This window comes from Mus musculus, chromosome 12, assembly GCF_000001635.26.
Source record: "Mus musculus strain C57BL/6J chromosome 12, GRCm38.p6 C57BL/6J".
In the NCBI taxonomy this organism is placed as follows: domain Eukaryota; kingdom Metazoa; phylum Chordata; class Mammalia; order Rodentia; family Muridae; genus Mus; species Mus musculus.
Window position 1 is genome coordinate 108,820,261 of NC_000078.6, and position 18,183 is coordinate 108,838,443.

At 53.7% G+C, this 18,183-nt stretch overlaps 1 protein-coding gene and 1 non-coding gene across 2 annotated transcripts; one reads left to right on the top strand and one right to left on the bottom strand.

The window, feature by feature from the left end:
- Positions 1-5,617: 5,617 nt before the first annotated feature.
- Slc25a29 (solute carrier family 25 (mitochondrial carrier, palmitoylcarnitine transporter), member 29) lies at positions 5,618-15,616 on the bottom strand. Its single transcript, NM_181328.3, has 4 exons — positions 15,392-15,616; positions 10,937-10,980; positions 7,414-7,497; positions 5,618-7,228 (listed from the first exon to the last, which is right to left on the bottom strand). The coding sequence occupies exons 1-4, from the start codon at positions 15,423-15,425 to the stop codon at positions 6,470-6,472; spliced, it is 921 nt and encodes a 306-aa protein (NP_851845.1). The 5' UTR covers positions 15,426-15,616; the 3' UTR covers positions 5,618-6,469.
- A 1,096-nt stretch (positions 15,617-16,712) lies between these two features.
- Mir345 (microRNA 345) lies at positions 16,713-16,808 on the top strand. The gene has a single exon (NR_029773.1). It is a non-coding gene; the product is annotated as a microRNA 345 (primary transcript).
- The last annotated feature ends 1,375 nt before the right edge of the window (positions 16,809-18,183 follow it).

The window sequence follows — 18,183 nt, forward strand, 5'->3', positions numbered from 1 at the left end:
GCCTTCTCACCCAGGAATGGTGTGCCTGGGACCCATGTCACAAGTCCTAGAAAGGTTCCACTCCTCAGCCACGAGGGGTTGTGCTAAGAGCCCCATCTGTTCTCTAGGAAGCACAGCTAAGTGCTTACCGTGCGGCTGGGTTTGTGACCCCCTGTGCTGGCCTCCGGAAGCTCTGGAGCCAAAAGATGGACTCACAACCGTCCAGGACTTGGCTAGGAATGCACTTTTCTGCCTGCCTGGGGCCCTGGAGCCTTACTGTGCCACAAACAAGGCTCCCTGCCCCCGCTAAGATTGAAGGGTGGCTATAAGCATAGTGTTGCTGAGGTGGCAAAGGCCCCAGTCCCTGTAAGCCCAGAACTGCTGAGACCCACAGAGCACTAGGCAGCTGGGATGATCATCCCGTCCTGCATTTCTGGCTAGTAAGTGGCCTGTCCTCTGTAGGTATTCCCAAAGACCAGGCAGCCTGCTTCTGACTGACTAGCCTGGAAATGGAACTGTCATCTACAAACCTTCAGATTCTCCATGGGCCACTTAAAGCCTGGGCCTTTTAGCTTTCGCTGTTCTGGTCCCTTGGCCTGCGCTATCTCTTCTAGATAGAGTGTGTGGGCTTTGCCACCCCTGGACCTTTCTGAGCCAGAAGAGTAAGCTGCTCTGCACACTAGGGAAGCCCCTCTCCCCCAGGGTCATCTGCCCCAACTCAAGCCTTGCTGGATGGATGTACTGTTAGTAGCCTGAGTGAAGCACTAGATCTACAGCAGGTCTCCACTTCCTACTGGAAAATGGCCTGCTCCATGTAATCTCCGAATTCAGCCTCAACTCAGGCCAGTGCCCCAACCTTCAGAGGAATGAACCACTGTATCCCAGCTTGCCTTGCTGGAGTTCCCAGGTTCTTGACTCTGTTCTGTGTTTACACGTCAGACCCTGGGTTGGTTGGTTGTTGTTTTAAGGTTTATTTTATGTATATGAGTGCTCTGTATGTATGTATGTATACCAGCATGCCAGAAGAGACCATCAGATCCCAGTCATAGATTATTGTGTTGCTGGGAGTTGAACTCAGGACCTCTGGAAGAGCAAACAGTGATCTTAACCGCTGAGCCATCTCTCCAGCCCTCTTTAAGGTCCTACATTAATTGCACTTGTGCTTTACCTAGTAGAAGGGCACATAAGCATTAAACGCTGAGCTATGAAAGTGCACGGCTAGCCATGTGTGGAGGCGCAGGACTTTGGGAGGCTGAAGCAGGTGTATCTCTGGGATCTGAGTCCCAGGCCAGCCTGATCTACAGGGCAAGTTCCAGGGCTACACAGAGTAAGGTGTGTGTGGCGGGGGGATGGGGGGGGGGTGTGCAGCTAGCCTCAGTGACCCTGTGAGAAGGCTGACGGTCATCTCCTTGTCTCCTGTTCCTTAGCCTCTTTGTTATATGCTGCCAAATGCACCCAGCACAGGCAGTGAGGCAGATCTGGGGATAGTATCTCGTCATCTGGCAGCCATTGGGTTTTATCCTGGGAAGTGATGGGAACTGGTCTGTGCTTCATAGACCAGACTGGTGGGCCTAGCTCACAATGGAGAAGGTCAGGACTGGGGCTGAGGCTTGGGGTGCCTAGAGGCCTGGAAGGCTCCAGGACATACTCAGCATCCAGGGATGAGATGCTCCAGGGCAGGAAAGTGCTTCCTATTAAAACAAAGCCCTGGAAGTGTTGGGTGCAGTCAAAGAAAGGAAGCTAAATGAAGTGGCAAGACCCAGAAACCTATGTTCCTTCCATGGTCCTATCTGTATCCATTAAAGGGCTACAAGGGGTAAGGCTACTGCCCAAACCTCATGGAGGACTGATTTGGGAGACAAAAGGACTAGAGAGCAGAGAGCATCATCCTGCCCTGCGCTTTGACCTGCAGTGGCTAGGTTCTCATGAAATGAAAAGCACTCCTGATTCTCTTGTACCATGTAAGCAAGCCTTCCACAGGCCTCTTACGATAGTGAGTTCTGCACTAGAGCCAGCAGCTGGGCATAGGACATCTCAACAGCCTCCAAGGTTGATGCCATAATCTGGTTTTCCAGGAAGGCTTGCCTGAGCCACAGTCTTCACTGCACCCAGCCACTTCACAGGACAGCACGAAAGCCCAACAGCCAGGATTAGCCCCGGTAGAAGCACCAGGGGCTGGACACATTTGTGTCTTCCTGTGTCAGAAGTTATTAACTGGCAGTAAATTACTAGTTGGGTGTGATGGCACACACCTCTAATTCCAGTCAGGCATCTACAAGAAGGATCACTTCAAAGACAACCTATAGTGAGTTCCAAGCTAGCCTGGGCTACATGAGACCGTGTTGCAAACAGAAAAGAACTTCATATTTGTCAAGTAAATCTCAACTATGCTTGGTAGCCAAACAATGGCCACCAATCCTTTGGTTTAGTTTCAGTCTCTTTTAAAAAGAACTTATTTTAGATGTATGAGTGTTTTGCCTGTATCTATGTCTACACCGTGTGCCTGGTACCTTCGGAAGTCAGAAGAGGGTGTCAGATCTCCTGAAGCTGGAGGTACGGATGGTAGAATTCAAACCCAGGTCCTCTGCAAGAGCAAAAAGTACTCTTAACTCGACCCATCTCTCCAGCCACTTATTCTCTTAATTAGTCTTTTTTTTTTTTTTTTTTTTATTTTATTATTATATGTAAGTACACTGTAGCTGTCTTCAGACACACCAGAAGAGGGAGTCAGATCTTGTTACGGATGGTTGTGAGCCACCATGTGGTTGCTGGGATTCGAACTCTGGACCTTCGGAAGAGCAGTCGGGTGCTCTTACCCACTGAGCCATCTCACCAGCCCCTTAATTAGTCTTAATTATTAACTCAGATCACACTTTACACTTCACACAACTATAGGTAATGGTAGAACAGCCAAGAAAGGGTTAAAGGGGGTTCACGTTTCAGTGAGGCTATGGAGCGGATACAGAGAAGAGCTTACTGGGAACCCGGTGAGTCATAGCCACAGGTGCTTAGGTGGGCTGTTTGAGACCAGCGTGCTCAAGTGGATTGAGTGTAACAGTAAGGGAACCTGCGCTCCAACGGGATCAGGGCACTCAGGCATTACATCCGCTTACTGTGGCAGTTTTCCTGGACACAAGTGACAGTGAGTGACCAGGTGGTGCTCAGCATGCCTGCCTTATAAGTCTTGCATAACTCCTTTTTACATTAAAAAATAATTGTTGGTGTGTGTGTGTGTGTGGGTGGGTGGGTGGTGGTGGTGGTGGAGAGTATGTAGAGGTCAGAGGAAAAGTCAAAGGAGTTGATTCTCTTCTTCCATGTATACCGGTTCCAGAGGTTGAACTTGGGTTCATAGGCTTGGCAGCAAGCACCTTTCCTTGCTGAGCCATCTCACTGGACCAGTGCTCATTGTATAGGCCTAGGTGAGGTGGATCCATCCAGTATGATTGATAAGTTCCCATGTCCGGAGTTTCTGATGTGACTTGATATATTCACAGGGATCATTTTTTATTGGCACAAATAAATGATCAATTTGTGCCTCTTGGTGTGCTGGCAGATGGTGTTTACTTACACTTAAAACTGAGTAACTGAGGTCCAGGCCGTGACATTTCTAACATGAAGTAACTCAAGGCCAGAGCAGGCCTGCAGGTGCTCATTCCCTAGAGCTGTCTGTTTGACTCCAGCCCTCACAGGACCCAGACTCCCATCCTCCCACCCTTTCTAGCTCTAATCACACAAGGAGCATCACTGGCTGTCAGTCACCTCCCTAACTGGGAAGTCAGGGAACAGTGTGTTTCAGGGCTCTGGGGAATTTGGGAATTGAGGAAAGAGCCTTAGCCACAACCCGAGGGACTTGTACAAAACATACATAGGACAGAACATACGTAGGACTTGGTGGTACTAGCCGTTCACCCCAGCATCCCTGAGTCAGGAGGATCTCAAGTTGAAGGCCTGCCTGCAATACAGAGTTCCAAATGAAAATGCAGGAGGGCTGAGGATGTAGCCTAACAGGAGAGTGCGTGCGTGCCTAAGATCCTCGCTTCAACCCCTAGTACCAAAAGCAAACAGAATGAGACACTTAGTTGCTTCTGCCACACTTGATGGGGTGCAGCCATTCTGTGGGTGGAGACAGGACGTGCCCTGAGATTGCACCTGAGATGGTCTAGAACTAGAGGATGACCTTAAATCAGAGACTCAGGGACTTCGGGGACTTCCCTTCACACCTTCAGTCTGGGTTCTTTGCACACCGCCTCCCACCTCTCATAAGCTGGGTATGGTGACATACCCATATCCATTAGAGGCCAGCCTGTACTACCTAGCAAGACCGAGTCTCAAGCATAAGAAATAAAACAGTACTTAATGAGAGATCATGTTCAAGTCAAGGAGCAAATGAAATGTAAGACGAGTTTGGGCTTGCGAGGTAGATCAGCAGGTAGGTGTGCTTTCTGCCAAGGGTGATGATCTGAGTGCAGTCCTTGGAACTCAGATGACGGAAGGAGAGAACTCCCACAAGCCGTCTTCTTAATCCGGCTGCCACGGGGCACATGTCTGCACACCCGGCACACTACAAAAATTAGGGATAAATTTACTAACCGCCACCACCCCTTCTAAACTCAGATTTATTGGAAAGCCCATCTGTCAACTCTCACGGCCGCAGTGGGGGCTGTGCTATATGGGGTTACCAGCTTCTACTGTTTCGAGCTACTATTGGGGTTACCAGTTTGGAGGAAGCCACGAGGCAGCCTCGAGCAGCCCCTGTCAGTCACTCCTCAAGCAATGGGCTTGACTACTGTGTATTGTAGCCCTGGCACTGGAGGGGGGCAGCTGACCCACTCCTGCCTTGCTTGGTCACATTAGGACCTTTCTGAAGGATGATGGGAACACTGGATGCCCTGTGGCCCAGGCCCTATCCAGATTGCCCTTGATAAACACGGCCACTAGGCTGAGGAGCCAGGGAAGGTCTCCTCTTCTGTACCCCCTGCCCTGGGAGTTAGCAGTTGTTTTCCTATACAAGAAAGAGAAGAGAAAGGCAAAGATGGGGGTTCAGGGTCAACCAGACACTCCTCTCTGGCCTTCTGTCCCTAGAAGCTGAGCCAGTGTGATTCTACATACTGTAGTTAGGTTCTAAGAGGTGCTGTGGCATGGAGCTGGGGCACATGGGTACTTCCAGTCCCTGCCCTTCCCTCATCTAATCTCAGGAGCCTTTGGGCCTCAGCCTGGGAAGAGCTTCCAGGTACAGCACAGGTGGCTATGGGAGTCAGAGACTCCATGTGGCAGGCTAAGGAGGCCTCTTCCAGGAAGCCCTACCTGATGCACAGCTGGGAACACATTAGATGCCCAAGTTGGTGGATAGTCCCACCCACACCTTTCCTTCTCCAGGGCTCCTCCACCACAGGCCTCCAGTTTCTGGAATGACAGCCAATACTTGCTAAAGGGCCTGTTTGTGATCTTAAGTAACACTTCTGCCTCTGTCCATTCACCCCATTCACCCACCGTGTGGACCAGGAAGGCTTAGATGTATCCTTGACCGGCTCCACGTCATGTGGGCCAGCTTTCAAGTACACAGGCCATGGCCACTGAATCCAGGGTTAGGAAGGAAACGAAGTCCCTTGCACCACGCACAGAGGAGCTTCACACACTTAGAAAACAAGACTTTATTCCTTTAGAGGACAGTAGAGCCAGCCAGAGCTCAGTTTCCCCCGCCCAGGCAGGTCCAAACTGGCAACAACTCTGTGCTGGTGCCAAGACCTCTGCTTTCACGGGCACAGGCACTGACAGTGCCCAGAAAGACCACATTTCCTGCGTTCTCTGGGCCCTCTGCCTACCTACCAGTGTGAATCCTGGCTGGCAGTAAGCGAGTCAGACATCAGCTGAGCCAGGTGCCCGTCTTACAGACAGGTAGCCCGAGGCTCAGAGCTGAGAAGACTCTGTCTTGCGACAGCTGCTACACAATTTCCCTGTGGAGACATTGAGGCCGGTGGCCTGTCTGCTCCCACCCAGACCCTACACTGGCGTGATCCTCAACGGACTTAGTGCCAGGGTCCCAGCCCTGCTCCACACTCCAAGGGCAGCAGAGGAGAAGCTAGGTAGGCACGGAGGCAGGGTGACTCTGCAACACGGAGAGGGAGCGTTGCATGCCACCCACTGTCCCTCACTGTAACAATGACCGAGATTTTCCCGGGACTCAGTTGATGGAGGATTTGAAGAACGGCTGGGTCCTTCCTTGGCCAGCCTGTAAGAGTTGGCTCAGGGGATACCCCGGGGAGTGCTGGGCTTGGAAGATTCTGACTGGCAGTTCTGTCTGCATAGGGCAGACTTAGCGAGGCTTGACCTTCCTGAATGTACCATGTCTGAGGAGGAGTCCCCATTTTACGGCTAAGAAATAGGGGGCCAGTAGGGTACAGACAGCTGTCATCACAGGCCAATGAGGAAGACTGGCTGAGGAGCCATACCCTCTGTTGTCAAGTTCCACCAAAGTGGCACTGGGCAAGCATCACAGACTGGAAGGCTGGGCCAGGGCAGACCCAGCAGGAGTGGGAGAGGTGCCCAGAGCTGCCTCACTGTCTACCTGAGCCTCCTCGCCCCGGGTATATGTAAGCACCACAGTGACTGTGGCAAAGGTGGCAGCATTGACCGGGAAGGCACGGAGCAGCGTGGAGGCCAGCCCTCGCGTGAAGACTTGCCAGCCCTCGGCCTGGTAGCTCTGCCGCATGCAGTCGACGATGCCGCGGTAGCGAGGGGTTCCTTGTAGCCCGTCGGCTTGCAGTCGTGACTTAACCACGTCCATGGGATAAGTGGAGAGCCAGGATGTGATCCCCGACGTGCCACCCGCCAGCAGCAGCTTAGGCACCAGCAGGCGGTCACCTGGCTCGCAGCCCATGGCGCGGGTCATTACATCATAGGTGAGGAAGTAGACGCCAAAGCTTGGCGTCTCCCGCAGAAGTGTGGACACCATGCCTCGATTGATGCCGCGCAGGCCCTCATGCCGGTAAATCTGCACCAGGCAGTCCAGGGAGCCCTTGTAGGTACGGGCAGGACCCACGGCCTGGAGCTGCAGCCTCGTCTTGGCCAGTTCCATGGGGCAGCAGATGACACACTGAATGGCGCCTGCTGCTGCACCGGCCAGGAACTGATTGAGTGGTGAGTCTTGGCCCAGGGCCCGGAGGGTGTTACCTTGCACCCCAAACACCAGTGCATTGATGAAGGTGAGTCCCATTAGTGGCGAGCCCAGGCCTTTATACAGGCCCAGCACCTGTAGAGACAGAAATGCCATCAGAGATGAGGGGTACCACCCTGCTTTGTGTAGCTCAGCCTTTCTCCTTGGGCCCTCACACAGCCGTGCCCTCTTAGGGATGCCCCGATAGCCTTTTCTGAGCCTCTAGCACCCCCGGGCTTGCTCCTCAGCCCTCCAATTGCCCCACCTGCCCCGGCACTCACACTCTCCTGCTTGATGATGGACTGGAAGCAGTGCAGCGTCCCTCTGTACTGAGGCTTCTCTGTGCTCTGAACTTGCAGCCGCACCTGCAGGGCAGGGCCAGGGAGCAGGATCAGGCAGAGCCACGGAAGCGATTCCCCTGGCCTGCAGTGCACAAGGCTGGCAGCCAAGTAGCTTTCTGTGATCTGGGATTCCAGGGTGGGGCTGGGTTGGGTGTCTGAGAGCTAATAGCCACAAGGACAGCCAGCTGCAGAAGGGCTGGGAATCCCCAAGACCTCTGAGAAGCGGAGGGCAGGTTTCTCCTTTGCACTGCCACTGGGCCAGCTCTTGGGACCAACCCTTGCTCAGGTGGCTCTTGTCATCCCATACGGGGATCCCAGCCTGGTGGCCCACCAGTAACCTCCACCAGGGTGGGATACTGAGCCTCCATTCTGCCCCTGCTTGGTTCTTGCTGGTAGCTCTTTGACAACCATGGCCCTGAATCATGAGCAGTGACACACAGCTGACAGCCTCCCTAGGGATCCATGGCAATAACTCCAGGACTTGGGGACACTTCCAGGCTCAGTGGCCCAGGACCTCTTCCACATCAAAGCACTCTTTGTTGCCTGAGAGCTTATCTGCTCTTGATACACTGGCCTTTATGGTGGCCTGAGGAGAGGGGCGTTTCCCAGGCTCCGAATCCATGTTACTGTTGTGGGGAAAACTAGGTCACATCACGTTCTCAAGAGCTAGCAAGATTCAGAAAGGGTCAGGCATGGACTGGGGTTGTAGCTCTGTGATAGAGGGTTTACCTAGTTTGTGTAACGTCCTGGGTTTGATTCCCACCACAAAATTAAACAAGGGGCTGGAGGGGTAGCTGGGTGATTAAGAGCACTGACTGTTCTTGCAGAGGACCTGGGTTCAAGTCCCAGCTCCCACTCTGTGGCTCGAATCTCCTGTAACTCCAGTTCCAGGGGATACAGTGCCCTCTTCTGGCCTCCATGGGCATCAGACGTGCACATGGTACACATACATAAAGATAGGCAAAACACCCATACACATTAAAAACCAACCAACCAACCGCCTTTTATAGTTAGTTTGCTTGAACACAATACCAATGGCCCAACCATAGTTGGGTTGGGAGGGGGGGAGTGTGGGCATGCAAACTGATTTTCAGAAAGAACACTTCCCAGGGGTGACTCCAGTGACTGAATAGCTGCAAAGGGATGGTGGTGGGCTCAGCAACTCAGAGGAGTTAAGTCTCAGCTTCCAGGACAAACATGCTTTCTTGCCTGAGAGGCCTGCTTCAGGGACCAGTTCCAACTAACCCAGCATCCTCCGCCATGCCCGGCCGAGGAGGTAAATCCAATTGGCTAGACACAGCTGTGGGTGGTGTTTGAGACATTTGATCACAAGATATAAGCACATTGCTGTGTGGATGGGAGCAAGCTCACGGTGGGTGGGGCGATGCGGAGGTGTGTAGACATGGTGTGTGTGTGTGTGGGGGCGGGGGGGAGATGCGGAGAGGGCATCCAGACAGTGTGGACATGGTGGATTGCTCAGTGGACAGGTTGACCAGGTCTCCATTCTTGTAAACCAATGAAGGTGATTCATGGGCCACCGCTTGCTAAGAGAGTACAGTCTACAGTCTTCTCCCAGGGATGCCTGCTGTGGGTGACAGGTCTGTGCTGTCCAGTGATGGGTTTACAAAGAGATAAAGAGAAATAGAATATGTTTGCTGGGGGTGTGCAGTCAGGTATGGGGGAAGGGTGTCTCATGCCAAGGCACCCCTTCCCCCTGAGGGACCGGTCACACGATGGTATAGTATAGAATAGAGTTTATTCAGGGCATGGGGCAGGGAGTTAAGAGGGTAGTAGAGTCAGAGAAAGACAGAGAGAGAGAAAAAAAAAAGTAGAGAAGTAGAGGCTGGCCATGAACACGTGAAGGAGGAGGGGGAAGCAGCCCCCTTTATAGTGGATCAGGCCTATCTGGCTGTTGCCAGGTAACTATGGGGAAGAGCATACCTGGCTGTTGCCAGGTAACTGTGAGGGCGGAGTTTAGACAGAACGCTAATATCCAGAGTCTGTATTAACCCGTGAACTGGGCTCAGATTACCCTGGCATGGGATGGACAACAAGCCTTTAGTGACCTCATCTGCCCCTCAATTCACAGCTGTCTGGCCCCAGGTCAGGTACTGAAGCAGCAGCAGAGGAGGTCTGGACCAAGGACAGAGCTTTGTAAGGTCAAAGCCGGTGCACAAGGCCAGGCCTTTACACCCACACTGGAAGAAATCCCAGTTCTGAATAATTGAGTGCCTTTCTTTGACAACAAACCCCTGGTTCACTGAAGAAGAAAAAAAAAGGATGAACCAGGAAGTGAACGTCAACCCAGCTTGAGATGTGGAGAAGGAGCTGGCCTAGTGTCTACAAAGTACAGGTCTGGTCTAGGGCCCTGCCAGTCACAGGCCACCGGGACTCCAGGAAAACGGCAGGGGAATAACTTGGGCATTTACAGCTCCAGCCACAGGAGACATTTGCACAGGGGTTTTCCGCCTGAGGTTGTGGGTCTGTCTCCTTTACCTCTGTCCAGGGATCCTAAGAACCTGGAGCTCCAGTTAATTGAGGTGTGACTCAGAAGGGGTACTGCCAGAGTACCTGCCCTGGCCATTTGAAAGTGGTGTTCCTTGGTACCTTTGGGTGACACTGCCTCCCGGGTACATGCCAGCACTCAAAATAGTCATGATAGGCACCCATCCATAATGACTGCAAGAGAAATCCCCCCAGCTTTATGTCAAGTGTTTGTGATGTGGTCTTGCTCGACTATCTCAAGCTGCCCTCAAACTTGGATCCTCCAGCCTTAGCCTCCCAAGGCTTCTACCCGAGTGTCGGCTACCACATCCAGCTGTTGGGGCAGGCTTTCCTAACACAAGATGACCTCAAATTCTCAAGTCTCCCCAGGGCTGGAATTCCAGGGATGCTACCACCCCTTGCCCAGTAGGGTTCTATGCCTTACATTTCTGCGTTTTCTTAACTCTTAGCTTTCTTTCAGGAATATGCCAGGGGTGGGGTTACAGGAGGCTCGGCAGTTAACAGTAGTGGGTGATCTTCCAGAAGCTCCGGGCTCAATTCCCAGAATCCACATGGTGGTTCACAGCCACCTATAATTCCAGTTCCACCAGGCACACACATGACGCACAGACAATAAATGCAGGCAAAACACATAAAATAATATAATAATTCAATGAAGATGCTTGGGAAACTACACATCAGAAAGGGGTGAGCTTTCTCCCTCTGTCTGGAAAGAAGAAAACCTGCCCATCACTACCTTAGTCTCTGCCAGCCAGTGACACAAACGCTTGGCTGTGGACTGAGCATCCAGCTCAGCCCCTGGGAAGATGCAGTTCCAGGAGGGAAGGGAAGGCAGCCCATTCAGTGGCCAGTAGTGGCCCTGCCTGCATTCAAAATCTGGGGGTGACTTTTACTGTGTTCCTGGGGCAGAAACCCTGCAGGCCTGTCCCCAACATCTGTGCCACCATAAGACACTCACCTTGACTATGTCAAAAGGGTGTCCCACGATCACACCTGCCACACCTGGAAGAGAAAGGTACCTGTGACCAAGTGCCGCAGAATCCTGGGGTCGTGAGGTTCTGAGAAGGGAAGCTGCCCTTCTATGGCCAAGGGAAGGAGACCCAGAGGGGACCCTGGGCCCATCCTAGGGATTCCTGTAATGTCCCCTCTGGTAACAAGAGTCAGCCATCAAGCTGATAAACTCAAAGCATTTGTCCTTTCTCTTCCTCTGCAGCTCTCGAGGTGACGTGTCCCCTAGGGAACTAACTGCACAGCTCTAGTCCAGTGCCTGATACAACAAAGAGGTTCTTGGGCATGTTGGAGTTAGAGGAGTCTCTGGGATTTGAATCTTCTTTCTGTCAGTTATCTTCTGGGCGTGCTCACAAAGGGACTCATCAATTTTGGCCTTAGTCTGTTCACCTGAAAGGCACTTAACACACACACACACACACACACACACACACACACACACACACACACCCTCTCTGTCTATCTTGGTGTCTGTCTGTCTCTGTGTCTCTGTCTCTCTTACCCCCTCTATCTCTGTCTCTCTCTCTCTCCCCCTCCATCTGTCTTTCCCTCCCCTCCCTCTGTCTCTGTGTGTCTCTGTCTCTCCCTCCCTCTCCACCCTTCCCTCTCCCCCTCCCAGCACCCTCCCACCCATCCTAAGCGTGGCATGAGGACCCACTGCCTGCTGGCTGAAACCTCCCAAGAGCGGCACTACCCTGAGTCATCCTCTGTTTATCATTTAAGGGCCTGCCAGAGACCCCACTCTCAAGAGCAAGGTTCACCCCTCCTGGAAGGCTTAGGAACATTCCTCAGAGTGCCATATGGATAGTGAACATTGGCGACTCCCCTTCACCCCCACCCTACCCCCTACAGCCCAATGACCCCATTTCACAAAAGAAGAAACAGAAGTCAGCTATGTTTCTTGGGAATATCTGCCAAAGAGCCTCTCTGGGGCCGGCCTGCAGGCCAAGGTGGGGTGCTTGCTCACAGTGCTTGAGGTCCTAGGTTCCAGCAACAATACAGAAAGAAAGCAGTCCCCTTCTGTTGCTAGTGCTTCATGTCTAGCTGCAACAGTTGATGTTGGGCAATGAGTATTACCATTACAAACTCACTGTTCTTGGTTCATACCGATCCTAACATTTCCGCTCCAGAGGACTAATAACTCATTCTACAAACGAGCAAGGCAGGAAGGAGGAGCCCACAGCAGGACATCCCTGGAGCCTGGCCAGGAGGTGATGAAACCAGAGCTCCAGCTGTGCCCTGGGGCTGCTTCCTGCCCACTCACCGCCTTGGTCCTGTGAGGGCTGGCCACAGATCCTGCCAGGGCACTAGGGTAACATCGGCTCCAAACTTGTGCCTTGCATCCTTCTGTGATGTCCATCCTGCTCCGTGCGTCTGTACTTTTAATTTCTCTCTTTTTGAGATGGGGTCTCACTAGGTCACGCTGGCTAGCCTGGATCTCCCTGTATAGATTGGGCTAGCTTCAAATTCACAGAGATGAGCCCTTCGTCGTGGCGTGTGACCGTTTCCGGCCTCCATTCACTCCGCCCATTCACTGTTCCGCACTTTTAATTCAGTAAAACACTTTCTAGTAACACTCCCGTCTTTACACAGGCAAAAAGGTTTGCAACCCCTGACCCATCGCCCACCACAGCTCGCCGTCACTGCCTCTTTCCCATGGCTTGTCTCGGCTTGGAGTCTGCTGGGCTGTATCCAGTGCTGCAGGTAAGAAGCCTACTGCTAACCCCATCCTCACTGTTCTCTCAGGACGCCTCTGAGATTTTATGTGCGGACTTTAGAAATGTCACCAGACGGTGCCAAGGATGTGCCTGTGTCTTTAAAGCAACCCTGCTTGGCACTCCACCAGCCTCCGAGCTGCAGATTCATGCCCTGTTCTGAGCTGAGGAAATTTCCACTGTTATCTGTTCACCCTAGCCATGGTCTCTGGCAGGCTTGCTTTCTCCTTGGTCCCTCACATCCTTCCAACTTTATCCATTTCTGGCACTGGGACCTTGTTTCTCCCTTGGAGAGCCACCAGTTTTCACCTGTTTTTAACTTCCTGGTTAGTGGTTGCTGGGTTCCTCACACAGCAGAGTGGCCTAGCCCCTGCTTAGCACTTTTCTGTTGTTTGCAAATCCTATTTCTGGAACAACTTTTCTCAGGTTAGTCTGGATCTCTTAGGGCACTAGAAAGCCGAGCGCCCATGGCTGGTATGCTGGCCATCTGGGTTTGCCCTGTTAGCCTTCCTCCTTTCCCACTGAGGTCAGAGCCCAGCTGTGAGCAGCTGCTCACAGGTGCCAGCAACAACAGTCTGCCACTTCCAAAACACTGCAGAGACCATGCAGCCTCTTACCCATCCCTTCTGTTGGGAAGCCCCAAGGGGTTTCAAAGCTGGCAGGCCTGGGCTGGCATTCCCACTTCCTCCTACCCATGTCCTTTTGACCTACAGTCTCTTTGAGAGCCAGGTAGCCCTGCCTCACCCACCACTGAGATGGGTCACACCAACAGAAAGGAACCCATCTCCCAACTCCAAAGCCACTGACCATAGACAGGGCAGCTCACACACCTTGATTATCCGAGGACAGGAAGAGGAGCCGGCAGCACAGGTCTGAGAGTGGTGACAGGTCTGTCCTCTCCTCGTAGACACTACCTAGTGATCTGGCATTTTTGTCACATTGACCCATGCCCTATCCAGAACCAAGGGGCTATTGTGGCCTCCACATTTGAGACCCGTTCCCTCACAACAGGGAGAGACCACAGGTATTCCCATCCTTCTACCAGACAGCTTTCTACCAGAAACCAGTCAAGTCAGGGTGCTTGCCATTCTTTCAGAGAGTTTAAAAGCAGGATAGGATGTGTCCTGGGCCATGCAGGCACACCCATGGTATGTTCTTCCTCTAGAAAGAGGCCGCACCATCATCCTGTCCTTCAGAGAGAAAGGACCAAAGCCAGAAGGAACCAAGCGGATACATTAGAAGGCCCAATCCCCACGTGTCTTGAAGCTTGTCTGACAGCATGCACTGAGCAGAGCTGGGAACCTGGAAGGCAAGCCTGGGGCACAAGCAGACTGTTGTCTGCCCCGCAGCTGCCCTACCAAATCAGAGAGGCTAAGTGTGTGTTTCCCACTCCACGCCCCATTTCTTTCCTTACTAGATGATGAATCTTACTCTGTTGGTGACCTCCACCTCTATTCAGCTGAAACCTCAGACGTGCATGAAGTCAGTGCTTGACTTCACGTAGTTGGGCACTCTCTACACACCCTGGGTGAGAATGCAGACCAGGCTGGAGACAGGGCACATGACCACCCTGAGACAGGCTGGTTGAAGACAGATGGGTATCCCAGGCAGGGAGGGCCTACTTGAGCAAGTGCCCATGGGCTTGTGGGACAGTGGGGGTGCTCAAAGTCTCTATGCAAGCCTGGCCTCAGGGTGAATATATGCTCCCCAGATCAACTGTATATCCCAGGCTACAAATGGAGGTAACTCTGGCCCTGGGGAAACTGCAGTACAAGGGGGTCTTGGCCACGGCAGGAGTCCTGGCCATTGAAGATGCCCTCACCTGCCCTGTTACAGCTGGGGCTAGCATGGGGCTCTTTCTGGGTCTCTAATTCTCCACCTGCTTGTGGAAATCTCTGTGGCCTTCCCACAGCTTACAGAAGAAAGACTTGGTGACAGTCTGGTGGTTCTCAAGCACCTAGAGGGTACGTCACTGCTCAGGGAAGGCATTCTGCCAGACAGCAATGTTCTCCATCCAGGAAGAAGCAAGCACGGATTAAGCACCTAAGGCCAACTCCAGCCTATCACTGTTCCAGGAGAGACCTTTCCGGGTAGGGCTATGAAGGATGAAGACAGCAGGACAGGTGGATGAGGAGCCAGGTCTGGGCCTCAGAGCTGAACATATAACCAGCCAGACCACTACCACCTCAGTCGATTCACCTGGAATCCCAGCGGCTAAACCAGGCTCTATTTAATACTTAGTAAATAAACTAATCCTCTAGGCAAAAGGAAAGGCACTAAACGTTCAACAGGTCCGCACGGTAGTGTCATGGGCAGACCTAGCCTGCTCTCAGCTTCGAGCGCTCTTCAGTCAGGTTGACATGACCATTTATTTGACCACCCGGTGGACCGCCTCCTCCTCTCCTGAGCCCTCCAGCAGCTTAAAGCAATGCATGGGAAGTGCTGGGCGCCTGGGGTCGGGCCAGCCTTCTAGGAGGTCGCGCGGTGTCACCAGCCTCGCTCAGACAGCTGCGGGAAGGGATCAGTAGGCTGCGCGCCCGCATCCTTCTGTTCTGTCCCTGCCTCCGGCCAAGCCGCGGTGCTGCCAGGATCCCCAGACCTTGCACTCAGTGCGCACGGAAGGGTCAAGAAGACACCTGTCGCCGCGTACCAGCCAGAACGCCCGCCTGGCATGCCGGTCATCTCCTTACCTCCGGCGCATCCAGCCAGGAAGTCGAGCGCCATGGCCCGGCCCGGCGAGCCGGCTGTGTCTTACTACTCCTCGGGCCCGGCCCGCGGTTGGCCGTCGCGACTCCTGCTATCTGGCCTCCGGGCGCGCAGCCGGGTCGGGGAGGCGACTGGATGGCGACTCCTAGAAAAGCACTCCCCTGGCGTCCAGCTTGCCGGGCCTCACCTCGCACCGCTCGCACCGCCCCGTCGGCCTCAGCCCCCGCGGGGGCAGAGCGCAACCAATCGGTAAGCGAGGCACGGACACACCCCGTGCTCCGGGTGCCGCCGCCAAGTCTCATTGGCTGGGCGCGCCTGGAAGGTGTGGCCTCGGGCGCGGCGGGCGGGGGTGCCTCCCGGCTCAGTAGACAAAGACTGTGCTTCTCGGGCCCGCCCGCACGGCGCAAGGAAGGGGCAGTGCGGTGGGCACACTGCACACTGGAGCCCAGAACCTCCCAACCGCACGGTCCGAAGGGCGGCGCTCGATCTGCTTCAATCCTCGGACCCCTCACGGTATTTGGATGCGACTCTCCTGCTCAACCTCATCGTCCTTGCCTGTGTCAAGAGGACACAGTGGCGAGTGCACACGTGGAACGCCGCGACTCTCCCAAGGCCTACTTTGGTCTTGGACTCAGCTTGCTGGGAAAGTTCGAGAACGACCGCCCACTTGGAGGGGCCTCTGAGGCCCCGGATCTTCTTAAGCGAACGCGCAGGAGTACTGAGGACCCAGTGCACCCAGGCAGAGACAGGGACTTGAGTTTGAAGGACGTAGAAACGTTTTCAAACAGAAGGGGCCTGTGGATGGGGCCTGAGGATGGAAGGGTGCCGCCAAGCCCGACGTGTTCCTGGGAGCCGCCAGCAGGCCAGATCAGGGGCGCGGGCATCTGACTGCAGCTCTGGGCCTTGGGACAGGGTGAGCTAGGTGCAGGACAAGGAGCAAGCAGATATTCCAGGCTTGGAGAGCATTAAAGTTGAGGTGGGCTAAGAACCCGACGCGCCGCCCCCCACCCCCCCAGTTGCTGGTAATATCTACAACAGCAAGGAGTCTGGAAGCAAGTCCAAGTGATGGATACAGCCATCACTTACCGGGCCTCTGCTGGTCGTGACTTTCTTTTAAGCTGAGAGTGGAGTAACAGACTCCTGTGGTTACTCGAACTCTGCTCTTGCCTCTCCCCTCCCTAAACTGGGCGCGGAGTTGTGGGATGGCAGATCTGATGGAGGGGCAGCTCTGAGACCAGGGACCCCAGTGTTGTTTGAGAGGTGGTGTTTATCCTTGGAATTGAATGGACCCTTCGTGAAGCCGACACCCAAGTCCAGGCCTGCTGACCCCTAGTCCAGTGCTTGTGGTGGCTACTGGGCCCTGAACTAGGGGTCTGGAGACCTGGGTTTGATCTCCACAGGCTTTGAGTCATCTGGATGCCTTCTAAAGGCAGGTGGTAAGAGGAAGAAGGAAGTACACACTGGAACTGGGGTGATTGTAGGATCCCTCCTGAGGCCTTTGCCATTAACCCCAGCAATCCTCCTGCAGGGACACAGCCATAAGAATACCCTGGGGTCCGGTGGTAAAGCTCGGGTCTTCACGCCTCCACCCTGGTTTCTGGTTCTAAGAAACGGGAGGGCATCCGATGAGACAAGACGGCTCTTTCTGCCTGTGGCTTCGAGACAGGCTCTTGATATGTAGCCCAGGTTGGTCTTGAACTTGACACCTTCATGGCCTGCCTCCTGAATGATGACACCTGGTTACCTTTTCTTTCCCTGGAGGTGGAACTCGGGGTCTCATGCATGCTGGGAAGGCAAGAGGAGAACTTCCTGAGCCTCATCTCTTCAGCCCTTGTTCTGTGTTGAAGGGAACGTGCGTCAAAAAGCCAGAGAGAGGAAGACAGGTAGGAGCGTGGGAGAGCCTGCCTTCATGCGGATGTCATTCCTGGCATTAGCTGTGTGGAGCTCTGACCCCCTCTACGGAAGGGTTCAGGAGCCTCATACACACACATGGGTACTCACTCCATAGTTGAGCTGCAGAACCATTGGAGGGACTAGAGACCGACCCTGTAGAGATCCTGTGGGACCCTGTGGGACCCTGTGGGACCCTGTGGGCAGAGCTTGGGTGGGCCAGTTGTGGCGGGCCGGTATTGTGTCTGGACTTACTAGGTTTGGGGACAAAATGCGTGAGGGAATGGAAGGCTAAGCTAAGGTTGCATGTCACCCTGGGTGGGTCAGGATCTGCCCTGTGTGGCTGAGTGTGGCCCCTGGGCCTGCTGGTCAGCTCTGTTGGGGTTTGGGGGTGGGGTGGGGCAGGCACTTATGTAGAAAGGAACCACTTGAGGCAGGTATCCTGCTGTCCGAGAGCCCTTTGCCCAGGCCATTGATGAGCTGAGGCAGAAGACAAGGTAGGTCCAAATGCTTGACCTTGGTTGTTGGCTGGGGAGAGACCAGAGAGTCCTGGAGCGCCCAGATTCTGGGGCTGTATTGTTTTATTGTTGGCTTATGTTTTACAAGGGTGAAATTACTACCTCTTCAAACTCTGCCCCACGGGGACTGAGGTCTGTTTAGCTCTGAGGATCCCAGTCAAAGGGCAAGCAGTAGAAGAGAGGCTGTGTGGGAAGGGGCTGTCATTGCCCACAGTAACATGTTTGGAAATGTCTTTCCTGAGTTCTTACATAAGACAGGTTCAGTGTAGAAACAGAACCAATAGAAGGTAAAAAGGAGCGCCGTGCCCTTTGGTCTCCCTCCCCGGAGGGGCTGCCAGTCAGCCCCTAACTCACCTGCTCAATGCCAA